The 13711-nt window shown below is 50.9% G+C and overlaps 2 protein-coding genes across 9 annotated transcripts in view; one reads left to right on the top strand and one right to left on the bottom strand.

Annotated features, from left to right (window-relative positions):
• Nucleotides 1-9396, bottom strand: part of LOC112670646 (translation initiation factor IF-2-like) — a 26899-nt gene extending 17503 nt beyond the window's left edge. For 2 of the 8 annotated variants that reach the window (XR_004804531.2, XR_007402068.1), the window contains exons 1-5: nucleotides 8113-9396; nucleotides 7781-7976; nucleotides 5095-6537; nucleotides 4796-4944; nucleotides 4098-4225 (exon numbers count right to left, since the gene is read on the bottom strand). Coding sequence is in view for 1 of the 8 variants with exons in the window: in XM_049093758.1 (XP_048949715.1) it covers nucleotides 6456-6537; nucleotides 7781-7976; nucleotides 8113-8779 (945 nt within the window). In the remaining 7 variants the exon portion in view is untranslated. Of the gene's footprint in view, nucleotides 1-4097; nucleotides 4226-4795; nucleotides 5028-5057; nucleotides 6538-7721; nucleotides 7977-8112 lie in introns of those variants that run through there. The other 6 variants (XR_007402073.1, XR_007402069.1, XR_007402070.1 and 3 more) reach the window with 6 other exon arrangements.
• Nucleotides 8102-13711, top strand: TRIL (TLR4 interactor with leucine rich repeats). Its single transcript, XM_025464483.3, has one exon. It carries the CDS (start codon nucleotides 8875-8877, stop codon nucleotides 11347-11349), a length of 2475 nt encoding a protein of 824 aa, XP_025320268.3. The 5' UTR covers nucleotides 8102-8874; the 3' UTR covers nucleotides 11350-13711.

The following is a 13711-nucleotide window of genomic DNA, read 5'->3' as shown; positions in this document are numbered from 1 at the left end:
ATTCTTTACCTCTAAATATCTTTAAGTGATGAAAAAAAAAAAAACACTTTTCTTTTTCAGCCTAAGGTGTGTTAGAGCAGACAATGAAGAAGATGCTCAAAACATTCACATTGGCTGTGTTCTCAATTATATTTCGGAAATTAAATAGGGAGGCACAGGGAGCTGGAGGAGTGTCCTACGTACCCATTAGCTTTCTACCAGCAGAAATATTTGATCCTGCCTCCAGCAAGGCTCCAGTGCGGTGGCTGAAACCTTTGATCTTGCGTCCCACTCCAGCATATGGTGCTACTAAGCATAATCAAAGTGCAAATCTTTATAGAAAATTACAGAGACTCTGAGAAGGGGATGGTATTCTTTTACTTTAATTTCCTTCCCTGCCATATTCCTGGTCTTAAGGAAAAAGCATTTGGTCTTTTGATGAAATCTGCAAACACTTTGAGGGTATTTACACCGTGTATACAGTCAATTATTGGACTGTTCGAGATTATTTCCATTGCTGAGATTGATAGACTGTTTCTTGCCAGGATAGCGCCACAGTTTTCAGTGGCGTGGGTATGAAATTGCCTCCCTTATTTTGGCCTTACATTGTGACATTAGAATAAGGAGACACTGCAGCTCTGGGGCAGATGGGGGGCTGGGGCTTGCCACATGTGCATCCAGGCTTTGATTAAAAAAAAAAAAATCACTGATAACAGACAGGAAGAGTGACTCATCCTTGAAGTCAATACTCTTTTTTTTTTTTTAAGATTTTATTTATCTATTCATGAGAGACACAGAGAGAGTGGCAGAGACACAGACAAAGGGAGAAGCAGGATCCGTGAGGGACTCCATCCCAGGACCCCCCAGGATCACAACCTGAGCCAAAGGCAGATGCTCAACCACTGAGCCACCCAGGAGTCCTGAAGTTGATACTCTTCAAGAGGTGCCCCCCACACACAAAAATTTTTAAGCCATTAATAATAACAATTCAGATCAAGTTGTGAGAAGCTTTTTATGAGTTATGAATTAAATGAGTTATGAATTAAATTCCCTTCAAATATATCTGTGGGTCCACTGAGGAGAGGGGGAGACAATTTCTGAATTATAAATGGAAAACAAAACCCAAGTTTTGTGAAATGTTGAATGAAGACTTTGCCCTCTCATCAATGTTCTGTTGTTAAGACTGGAGCCCAGACAAACTTGTAATTTGAAAGAACTTGAACCCAGGAAGGCTCTGTGTGTTGTTTCTCGTGGTTACTGATTATATTGTGCCTAAGCCTTAAGCTGATGGCTTTTAATAATGCAGTTATTAAAGAAACAAAAAGATGGATGTCTAAAGCACTGTTCAAAAACTCTAATCAAGTACAGGCAGGTCTACTTTCAGCTGATGGGCACTGGCATGCTGAGCTGGTTGTTCACGGCATCCGTCTGTCCGGAACTGGGGCAGTGCCAAACCCGGCTGGCTGGTGCTCTTACTGTACCAACTGCGAAGATTTTGAATATCACTCTCAACTGGCTTCATGAGTTGTACCTATAGGCGTGTATCAACAGGGAGCCTAGCAAGGTCCAACCATAAAAATTCGAGGTCAGAAGCCAATGGCTTAGGTTGTGGTCTGCACTCTATTATTATAGTGCTGGATCATTCCAGAAGTTAGCTAACTTCTCTAGTTTCTAGCACCCTCTCCTCCAAACTGGGATATGAAAAATGCTCACCTCATTGCCTCATGAGACCGATGTTGAGGTTAAAGCCAGATATTCAATTTGTTCTTTAAAATTTTGTTTTTAAAGTATTTTTTATTAATTTCAAAGTAACACATAATGATTGGACCTCATTTAGGAAAAGCCAAAAAACAGAATGCAAGCAATCATTCATTTTCTCACCATGTAAAGACAACTATTAACATTTTAAAATTTTTTCTTCTAGATTTTTTTTTGTGAAAATTCTTTGACAAGTCAGCGACAGCTGTTGAGTACCACCAAAGTGGAATAAAATAAGGGTGTTTGTTGTCTTTCCAGCTGGGTGGGGATATAAATCGCTAAATAAATGTTATTACTGTAGTGCGAAGAAACCCAAATAAAAGAATATTGGAAAGTTGTACCATAAAATACAATTATAGGTCTGGTTCCTTGAGATGGCAAATATTTTAGTATTTAGGAATAAGAAACACTTTTATACCTAAAGCATTTCCTTAGGCTACTGACTGAATTCTAAGAGGGGACATCATTGTATTACTGCTATAAAATTTCAGTTTACACAAAAACAAACTCTGTGCTGCAACTATAAACAGTATGTGGATTTGCCTTATTTCTTAAGTTCTTACACTCAGCCAGCAACTTTTTCTTTTAACTTGCCAAAAGTGCCTGCAGTTCACTATCATTCTGGTAGCGAGGCAATTTGCTTATACACGTCCATTTCAAATACTCAGGCATCTTTGAATGGATGGTTAAGGATGTTCCTTGAGCCTAAAATCCAGTGTATTGGAAGCAGTCACTTGTCAACGGCCTTCAACACAGACAGTATTATGTGGGCTGATACTTCCTACAAAGGTTTCAGTTATTCCTTTCTTCTCAAAACATAATTGCTATTACAGCAAATGGTGCTCGTTGTGTTTATCTATGATGGCACCAGCATCCTGGATTATTGTCCATATAACATTGAACTCAGCTCAGGATGCTGAGCTCTCAGAAGGAATGGAAAGAGGTCACACTCACCTTTCCTTTTTTTTTTTTTTTAGGTTTTGTTTATTTATTTGAGAGAGAGATAGTGTGAGAGAACATGAATGGGGGTGCAGAGAAAGAAGGAGAAGCAGACCCCCTGGCTGAGCAGGGTGCCCGATGTAGGGCTCCATCCCAGGAACCCAGGATTGTGACCTGAGCCAAAGGCAGATGCTTAACCAACTGATCCACCCAGGCACCCTTCCCTGATCTTTCTTTTCCTGGGCTTCTAGCAGAGGAGACATGGAAAGGTCTGAATAAGCCCTTCAGATCTCTCCTTCAGTAATAATACCTTAAAAAAAAAACCAAACCCTGGGAATGTGTTATATAAAGATTCCTAGGCCCTATTCTGGAGGTTCTGAATCAGTCTATCAGGGTGAGCCTAGGATCCGGTATCTTTAGTAAGCTCCTCAGTTTCCTCTCTATAAAATGGGTTGACAATAGCTCCTACCACCTCACAGGGTAGTTGTAGAGATATAAATGAGTTACTTTATGCAGAGTGCTCACACCACTGCCTGGCACTCAGCTAGCACGATGTAAGTGCCAGTCATCATTACTGATATTATCATAATACAACCAGCCAATCATAAGCAGGTGTTTGCAAAATACTGTCGATTAGTTTTCTCAAACTTAAGCTGTGCGTAAAAATCATCTGATGGCTTATAAATGCAGATGTTAGAACTTTGTCCCCAGAGATTCTGATTTAGTAAGGCCGGTACCTAGCCAGGAATCCACATTCCTATTGCATAAGGGGTGGGGGCGGGGGGAACATGGAGAATCAGCAAATATATTGTAACCCACTGGTCTTCTTATTCACATTCCTAATCCTGGAGGCAAAAAACCTGACTCCCAGACTGGGAGTAAGATGAGGCTCATTCAGACAGAGAAAGAGAGTTTTGGGGGTCGGGTTTGGTAACATGAACCAACAGGGATTCTTGGTTTCCTACTTCATCTGTGTCAGGGGCCACACTGCCTCTCTTGGACTGGCGTACAGGGGTGAGGAAACAGCTGCCTTCTCTGCAGGCTGTCCTGAGTGAGCTCCAGGAGGCTGCTCCAGCAGAACTTGGCAGATCCACCTCTCCCCGCGGCAGGGAGCTTGAGCTCTCCTCCCCCTAACCTTTCCTGCCCCAGAGCAGCCAACTCACACCAGGTCCAGGAGCTACTGAAGACACGGCCTGGAATCCTTCTTGCCTCTCCAGTTCAAGTTCAAGGGAACCACAGGTTGCTTGGGAAGAAAGCATTGTACATCCTTGGCAAGCCCAAGAAGATTCCAGGCCCAGGCAAGAACATCCAAGAACCCCTTGCACCATATATATGTGTCATGGAACCAGCCCAGACTTGCTTGTGCTTCTGACCTCTGCAACTATCCCCCAATGCGCTTGAGATTTAAAGGGCAAGCTTACCAAAAGTGCAACAGCAAAGCTCTTGTTTCTCTGGTGAACAGCATTCGCTTCTGGATTTCCATGTGTGATTATCCAAATTATACATTTAAGCATAATCAATACATGAATCTCCCGGAATATGATCAAGCCTGGATCCATCCGTAAACAAAGACATTACATAGTTAAGAGACAGGCACTTAAATGGAGACAACAGCATCCTTGCTCTTACTAAAAATTATTGCTTCTTATAGAAAATTAGGTATAGGCTATGTTATAACAAAGTAGAATTTACTTTTTAAAAAATGCTTTCCTTCAAACTCCTATAATTTGCCTCCTTTTTCTTTCTAAATCAAAGTATATGTACTTTTTCCTCCTAAAATGCTACACACGTGGACAAGCCTGTCGCTAATATTTGAGAAGCCCAGGATTAGAGAGTGAGAGAAGATCCCTGGTCCCTGGCTCCTCCTCTCAGCTCCGGCTCCTGAATTACCAGGAGTCTCGCAGTGGCCTCCCGGGCATACCATGGGAAATTGCAGCTCACACCTCCAGATTCTTTTTTGCACAGCTGCCTTTTGGCCTTCCCTTGGCCCTAGGCATAATCAACCGCCAAGAGGACAGATGGATAAAAGGTCTTCACAGACTGAGGCAGTTGAGTAAGAAATTCCAGGGTCCTAGGAACCAAGCAGGAGTAGGGCTGTGGGCTGTGGGTGGGCACATACCTTCGGAAGCCTGAAATCCTGCTCTTCTGAGATGGACACACCAGAGGAGGACTGGAACAAAGTTCTCTCAAGTGCAGGGGCCCAGAAGAGGGGGCCAGGCAGCCCTGGTCCAAGAGTGGTGCTATAGATCTAGTACCTACACGATGCTTCTGTATATTGTACATAAATGAATACGTTGGTCTGGATGTTCTATCAACACATATTCCACACAAACCACAGTCACAGCAAGGTTCTAGAAGGCAAGAACTAGACAGATAACATGTTCTTTGTATAGCACCTACTTTATTTAGCAGAGATACCTTTTGACGTTGCAGTGCAAATATGATTTTTGTCCACTGCCTGCAGAAATCCTTAAAGGGGAATAAGGGAATATTTATTGGAAAATCATTGTATGAGCAAGGTTGTGTGATACTGTGGAAAACTACAGATGTCAAAAAAAATTCTCATCTACAAGGACAGAAGATCTAGGAGCTTCCTAGCAGACTCTCTTGCACATGTCTGCAGGCTTCCAGCACTTTCCTCCTCTGGACACCTTCCTCACGCTCTCAGGCCAGGCCACGTGTCCCCCTCAGGGCTTCCACGGCTCCATCCCTCAGCACTTAATCAGCTGGTGATGCAGTGGGTCCTTGCTCATCAGCCTCCCGACTGAGCCGTTAAGCCCTGGGGTCTGGCATCGAATCCTATCAGAGACCACATTCCCATCACTCATCCTGGGATTGGTCACTTGCTAGATTCTCACTAAAACCTACCCGCCAGACCACCAGCATTCAGAGCAAATGCAGTTTTGGCATTGCTATTATAGCTCTTCACTACCAGGGCACCTAAGGTGCTGCTGAATTCAAGCAAAATACTGTTTTAGCTCCTGGAAGAGAGATGGCCTGAAAAATAAATCGAACACCTGAACGTGTAGCATTACAGAAATGGAGACCACTGGGGGCACAGAGGAATATCACATTAATGTACTCTGAAGGATGTAAATGTCATTGATTTGTAAAGTTGACCTCAAGTTACATGCCTTTGCAAATGGAAGCCCTGGTTAAAAAGACAGTAATCACACTACTTCAGAAAGAATTCATCTGCACGCACACACACATAGGTGGTATCGCGTCATCTGTAGATCTCAAAGTCTTAATCTCGCTGAAACTGGGTGAGGGTGCCTAGCAAAACCCATGAGAAGCTTTTTATACTCATTTGAAGTATGGCACACTGTATCTATTTTAAGCAAAGTTAACTATAGGAGGCAGATGGATTACTTCAAGGAAATGGAATGTTATGGGAAAGCAATTGTCTTTTGACATAAACCGCATATGATGTTATTTCTACCTGCAATCCAGCACCAACTGGTAGAAATGTTCAACTCGGGGCAATACTACTACCAAAGACAGTCAAAACGTCAAAAAACGCTGAAAAATACCGAACATCGGCAGGGGCCTGATGACTTTGTAAATCTTACATAGCGGCATCTTATGATTAGGGCCAACTATAGAGGTCCTATGGAACGCTGCCTGCTGTCCCCGCTCTGCAAGTTTTCTGCAGGCTCAGGAGGAGGGGAGGCTGATGCTAAGGGATGGGTCTGATCTCGGCTCCGCCGTCTCTCTTCCATGTTACACGTCTCTCAGCTCCCAACCTCTTCTCTGCTCAGATGGCTTTTTGTGTGTCCTCACACTACAGGCTCACAGCTCCATCCCAGGTATATCCAGTGGTTCAATTTGAAAGCCAGTAGCTTCTTAGTCTTCTCTCCTCTGAAAAACAAAACAAAACAAAACAAAAAACGAGATAACTTCTGTTGCCAGCAAGGACTGAGCATCCTCCTAAGAGCTCCTGGGACCTGGATCAGGCCAGCTCATGCTACACTGGCTGGGTTTCACCCTCTAGAGCAGCCATTCCTTTGTAAAGAGGACTGCAGTCAAGAACTAAAAAGGTTTTCGAAGTTTCTCACCATGAGAACTAAAAACCAAACTACCTTTTATCTTGTGAAGACAGATACTTGATTTCCCACATTCATCCTTTATTAGAAAACTCAAAGCACATCACAAGCAAACGTGAGGCTGTTCACTGTGCCCCAAACAGGCATTTTGCTACTGACTGGCCATTAGTTCTCCACCACCCATCTTCCTGGAGCCCGGTACTTGCTTTCCCGTAAGTCTTTCTCAACCATGCAGCCAAGAATCTCATCTTTCCTGCGATTCAGAACGCGTCTCTATCACCCGCCTACATAAATTGCTAAATGAGACGATCAATCACTGTCCATCACTAGAATTACTAAAACTCACCTTGTATCTCAGCAGCTGTCTCCTACTACCACCTTAGATTATGACTTCACCTTTCCACGACTTGCCCTCCGCACTAGACAGTCAGCCTTTTGAGGTGAGGATATGTCTCCCTTAATTTTTCACAGTGTGGGTCCTTAAGATTACATTTTCTGAACCCCTTGGTGGGGAGGGGAGAGAAGGGGCCTTTATTTTTAGCAACACCCCTCGCATAAACAAATTCTACAAAACAGAGACTCCTCGCCCATCTTCATTTTCAGCAGGGGCTGCCCTCAAAGGAGTCAGTGCCAAATGCTCCATTCTATATTGATAAGTGGTGAGACTCCCCCACTAAGCCAGGCCTGAGAACTCCTGGGCCTAAAGACTTTGAAGATCACCACAAGCCCAGGCAGTGGGGAGGGTGAGGCTCCAAGGCAGCAGTTCCCTGAGGGTCTGTGAAGGTGACTTTTATATATGTGCACATGTGCAGAGCCTACCCCAAGGGCTGTAAGCCTGGAGGAGGAGTAATGGGACTAAATCACGAAAATCTGACAGAGACACCTTCACGGCGGTAGAACCAGTTCTGAGATTCTCCAGGCGCTTACCTACAGCAGAGGCCAAGCGAGTGCTCAGTTCCAGATCCCTAAATGGGACGATGCCTCTCCTGGGCCACCTACCTGGCTACCTGTGCAGCCTGGTCAGACACCTAAACACCCGACATTCAGAAGGGGCTGACCTGGCCTCTTCCGACGGGGGTCCACCGACAGCTCCTTGCAGACAACCTAACGCTGCCCTAAACTTTTTTTTGCAGAAAGGTTTGCATGCTCCGTGCTGCCTGGATTTCCCGCAAGGTGACACCTGGAAGAGCCAGTGACTTCTAACGAAAAAGAGGAGCGGCGCTCCTGGTGCTCCGAAATGCCTGGTGTACTGATCTAAAATAAATTTAAAAAAAAAAAAAAAAAAAAAAAAAGGTCTCTGTCTGCAAATTCCGTTTGCTAGCCCGGTAATCCACCCCCGCCCCCAGCCCGGCGGAGAGGGCCGACCCGTACAGCTGTTTCTAATCCGTACTTTTCTCACTCGGCGTCCCGGGCTCGGGCTGACCAGACGCGGAGCCACTTAGCGTTTCCTCCTCCCCCAGTCGGGGTCTGTCCTCCCTCCGCCGTCTCCTCTTTCTCCGCCTGCATCCCCGGGGGGCAGAGTGTGGGAAGAACGAATTTCCGCCCGGTTTGCCCGCCACTCGCCGACTTGGGTCCCTTCCGGACGCAGCCTGCGCACCCCCGGCTCCTCCCTCCGGCTGTTGCACCGAGGCCGCGCTCCGGGACCGGGACCGGGACCGGGGTCCGGGGTCCGGGGACCGGGAGGCGCGGGCTGCGGGCTGCGGGGGCCGAGCCGCCGGGGCGCCGCAGCCAAGCCGCGCCCCGAGGAGCTCTTGGAAGGGCTCCCGCCTGCAGCTGGGGAATCCGCTCGGCGGGGAGAATCCGTGCCAGGGAATCCAGCTCTCCGGACTCAAGCTGCAAACAAAAAGCTCAGGTCTGGCTCGCCCCCTCCGCCCCCCCGACGCACAGCCGGAGGAACAGTTTTGTGCAGAAATGCAACAAGTAGCACCCGGAGCTCCCGGAGCGCCCCGAGCCGCCTGACTTGGCCGGGCGAAGCCCGCCTGCGGAGACCCGGGCCAGCCACCGGACAAAGGGCGGAGGAGGGGCTGGACCGCGCTGCGGAGTCCGAAAGAGGCCATTCGGCGGCTCTGGCCAGGCCAAGGGGAATGCAGAGGAGACACGGAGCAGGCGGGCCAAGAGGACGCTTCGGCCGAAGCACGCAGGGCGGGCGGCGATGGGGGCTGCCCGCGCGGTGCGCTTCCTACTCGTGGTGTGCGGCTGCCTCGCGCTCCCGCCGCGGGCCCAGCCGGTGTGCCCCGAGCGCTGCGACTGCCAGCACCCCCAGCACCTCCTGTGCACCAACAGGGGGCTCCGCGCCGTGCCCAAGACCAGCTCGCTGCCGAGCCCCCAGGACGTGCTCACCTACAGCCTCGGCGGCAACTTCATAACCAACATCACGGCCTTCGACTTCCACCGTCTGGGGCAGCTCAGACGGCTGGACCTGCAGTACAACCAGATCCGTTCCCTGCACCCCAAGACCTTTGAGAAGCTCTCCCGGCTGGAGGAGCTGTACCTGGGCAACAACCTCCTGCAGGCGCTCGTCCCGGGCACGCTGGCCCCGCTGCGCAAGCTGCGCATCCTCTACGCCAACGGGAACGAGATCGGCCGCCTAAGCCGCGGCTCCTTCGAGGGCCTGGAGAGTCTGGTCAAGCTGCGGCTGGACGGGAACGCCCTGGGGGCGCTGCCGGACGCGGCCTTTGCCCCCCTGGGCAACTTGCTCTACCTACACCTGGAGTCCAACCGGATCCGCTTTCTGGGCAAGAACGCCTTCGCCCAGCTGGGCAAACTGCGCTTCCTCAACCTCTCCGCCAACGAGCTGCAGCCCTCCTTACGCCACGCAGCCACCTTCGCACCGCTGCGCTCCCTCTCCACGCTCATCCTCTCGGCCAACAGCCTGCAGCACCTGGGGCCGCGCGTCTTCCAGCACCTGCCGCGGCTGGGCCTACTGTCACTCAGGGGCAACCAGCTCACACACCTGGCGCCGGAGGCCTTTTGGGGCTTGGAGGCCCTGCGCGAGCTGCGCCTGGAGGGGAATCGGCTGAGCCAGCTGCCCGTGGCGCTGCTGGAGCCCCTGCACAGCCTGGAGGCGCTGGACCTTAGCGGGAACGCGCTGTCCGCCCTGCACCCCGCTATCTTTGGCCACCTGGGCCGGCTGCGCGAGCTCAGCCTGCGCGACAACGCGCTCAGCGCCCTCTCGGGGGACATCTTCGCCGCCAGCCCGGCCCTCTACCGGCTGGATCTAGACGGCAATGGCTGGACCTGCGACTGCCGTCTGCGCGGCCTGAAGCGCTGGATGGGCGACTGGCATTCTCAAGGCCGCCTCCTCACCGTCTTCGTGCAGTGTCGCCACCCCCCGGCCCTGCGGGGCAAGTACCTGGATTACCTGGATGACCAGCAGCTGCAGAACGGGTCTTGCGCAGATCCCTCTCCCTCAGTTTCCCCGACCGCCGAAGGCCGGGGGAGGCCCTTGCCCACCACCACCGGGGAGGCGGCGGCGCCCCCTGCAGGCGGCCTCTCGGAGGTGCTGCCGCGGCAGCCGCAGCCGCAGCCGCAGCCGCAGCAGCGCGGGCGGTTTCTGCCCGGGGGGGCCTGGGACGGGGCCGCCGGGGAGCTCCTGGGCAACCGCAGCGCTCTGAGGCTGAGCCGCCGGGGCCCGGGCCTCCAGCCGCCGGACCCCTCCGCCGCCGCCGCCGCCGCCGCCGCCGCCGCGGGCCCCGCGCCCCAGCCCCTGGACCTGCTCCAGAAGCCCGAGCGGGGCCCGCCGACTCCCGCCGAGGCCGCCCGCGCGGAGCCCAGCCCGACGGCCGCGCCCGCCTCTGGGCCACCGCCCGCGGGCGACCCCTGGCAGCGCGCGGCGAAGCAGCGCCTGGCCGCGCAGCCCCGGGAGAGCGCCGCCCCGTCCGACGGCGGGGCCGGGCCGCCGCCGCCGCCGCCGCTGGTGTCCGACCCGTGCGACTTCAACAAGTTCATCCTGTGCAACCTGACGGTGGAGGCGGTGGGCGCCGACAGCGCGTCGGTGCGCTGGGCCGTGCGCCAGCACCGCAGCCCCCCGCCGCTGGGCGGCGCGCGCTTCCGCCTGCTGTTCGACCGCTTTGGGCAGCAGCCCAAGTTCCACCGCTTCGTCTACCTGCCCGAGCGCAGCGACTCGGCCACGCTGCGCGAGCTGCGCGGGGACACCCCCTACCTGGTGTGCGTGGAGGGCGTCCTCGGCGGCCGCGTCTGCCCGGTGGCGCCCCGCGACCACTGCGCCGGGCTGGTCACCCTGCCGGAGCCCGGGGCCCGGGGCAGCGTGGACTACCAGCTGCTGACCTTGGTCTTGCTGGCGGTCAACGCGCTGCTGGTGCTCCTGGCGCTGGCGGCCTGGGCGTCGCGCTGGCTGCGCAGGAAGCTGCGGGCGAGGCGCAAGGCGGGCGCGCCGGTGCACGTCAGGCACATGTACTCCACCCGACGGCCGCTGCGCTCCATGGGCACCGGCGTGTCTGCGGACTTCTCCGGGTTCCAGTCGCACCGGCCGCGCGCCACCGTGTGTGCGCTCAGCGAGGCCGACCTCATCGAGTTCCCCTGCGACCGCTTCATGGACAGCGGCGGCGGCGGCACGGGGGGCAGCTTGAGGCGGGAGGACCATCTTCTGCAGCGATTTGCGGACTAGCTCCAGAGACTGCAGGGGGTGGGGGGCGGGGGGGGAAGGGGGGTGCAGTGTGCAGACCCTCTCATTGCCCGGGGAGCCCCTCAGCCGACCTCAGGGGAAGATCTCATTTTATCAGAGCTTCTCCTCTTGTGCACTTGCCGGAGAGGCCCAAGGGGAAGCCGGTTTGGCACCCCCTCCCCCAATTTCCAGTACTCACTCGTGAAGTGCATGGGTGGTACTTGGCGGTCAAGGCCAAGAGTAGGGGACAAACGGATGGTACAGGCCAGAGGCGGGAAGCCTTCTTCTGCATGGAGACCTTGGATATGGCTTTTGTGGCTTTGCAGTGCAAGAACCTGGCCCCGTATGGCCAGGTAGAAAAGGGTGCTTTTGCCCTCCCCGGTATGGCCAGAAAGAGATTTGGGTGCATGCATTTTTTTTTTTTTTTGTTCTGTTTGTTTGTTTGTTCAGTGTGAAATAGAAGAGTTTTGTCCTATTTAAGGGAAAAGGAACTTATTAGTGTTACAAAGGAGGCACTGGTCTGGTGGTCTCTGCCAAGAAGGTGGAGGCTGTAAACAGGTGGTAAAGTTTAACACGCTCGCCAAGGAACTCTTTCATGTTGGTTAATAGAACATTCAGGATAATTTAATGTTTAAATAATTAGAGACGCTGTTTTGGTTTGGTTTGGTTTGGTTTTCAACAATGTGAAGAGCTCTGACGTTTAACAAACTGACCATAAACTCAAGGACTATTTTAGTTGAGCTGAGCAGTTCAACTAGTATTTTTTTTTTTTTTTTTAACATTAACACCACAAGAACATTTGCCGACCTTGGGGTTAACTGAGATTACCTACTTTCTCAGGAGAAGGCTGCGTGCCAGACTTCTCTGTCAGGGTTGCTCCTGTGGCTTTTTAATTTTATTTTTCTAAGCCCATGTGTGGAAAAGGAAATTTCAGTGCCAGACTTGATAAAAGAATGTACGGTGTGCACAACAGATGACCGTGTAGGGAACAGCGGCCTCCCGGTTGGCCTAACCGCATCTCTGACACTGTGTCCAGGTTGGAATAAATGCGATGCGGTACTTCTCATGTTTTTATCAGTGATATGCGGTTGATTGTGCCCTGCTTCTCTTGAGTTGCACAGTTAAGTGATAAAGGCAGGGAAGCAAAAGGTGATAGTCAATTGACAGTGTAATGTTCAATCACATTAATGTGTTGTTACTCTATATGAAACAGGGGAGGAAATTATGGGGAAAAAATGTGAAAAGTGTACATCCGCAGTTGTTTGTTTCTACTAAAACCAGAAGATTGTTAGGCATACTTAAACCTCACTGTGAAATAATTATATATTTTGCAAGTTAATCCCCCCACTATGCAGTGTTTTACCATGTTACTAAATCTTATCTTTTAGTTAATAATTGCAGTATTTCCTTTAAATGTTTTTGTTTTAGATTTAGGATTAGGCTCCTTTATTTGCTCAGTGGTTTTCAACTATTTGGGACTCTTTGGTCCCCTGATATTTATGAAGTACATGTTTATCACTAAGTGTAGTGCTTTGGTTTACATTAATAATCTTGTGTGTGGTCTAAGAGAAGCAGTCACAGGGAAGATCTGCACGGTTATATTTCACCGTGGTTATGGATTTATTGGCAGTGGGGTGCCATGGAGGCTACTGCTATGGTGCAAAGGCTAACAGTGAATCTTCTGTTTCAGGCCTTAAGCCCCTGAGGGTCCTGATGACTCAGGGAATCTATCGTAGTCTGGGGGTCCTTCAACCCCAGTGCACTCCTTTTATGTTTGGCCTCCGTTGAGCCGAGCCTGCCTTTGCCCCAGCAGCTGAGCAGGGACCCAGGGCTCTAAACGAACGGATCTGTGTTTATGTTCAGATGAATAAATGTCCAGACCACTTACAGTACAGCTGCTTCTCTGGCAGTCTTATCTGTAGGGCCAAAACTTAATAAACCGCAGGAAATAGGCTGTCATTCTAAGTTTGCTGCCAGGGCTTGTGTCAGATCCCGAGCATCTTAGTACATGGGACAGGGGTCGCAGCTCATTCTTATTTGCAACCTTAGGTTATTTACTTACCCCTCTTGTGCTCCTGGTTTTGTTCATGTGTAGAGCAATGGCATCTTTTAGCTGTTCCTTTTGCACAGCGGTGTAATATTGAGCCCCATCGAAAGTCTGGGAAAAAAAAAACCTCTGATTCTCCCCACCACCCACCCTTTTCAACCGCAGAACATCACTGAAAATACTTCACGGAAAGAAAAAAAAAAATACCCAGCAAAATCTATGTAAAAACATTTTGACTGGAAAGTCCTTTGGTGGGAAATGAATAAATGTTATACATTGTTATGTTCAGTTATGTCAATAAACCCACTTACTACTAGA

The sequence above is a fragment of the Canis lupus genome, chromosome 14 (assembly GCF_003254725.2).
Source record: "Canis lupus dingo isolate Sandy chromosome 14, ASM325472v2, whole genome shotgun sequence".
In the NCBI taxonomy this organism is placed as follows: Eukaryota; Metazoa; Chordata; class Mammalia; order Carnivora; family Canidae; genus Canis; species Canis lupus.
Note: the sequence above shows the minus strand (reverse complement) of the source record. Positions and strands in the feature narration are given on the sequence as shown.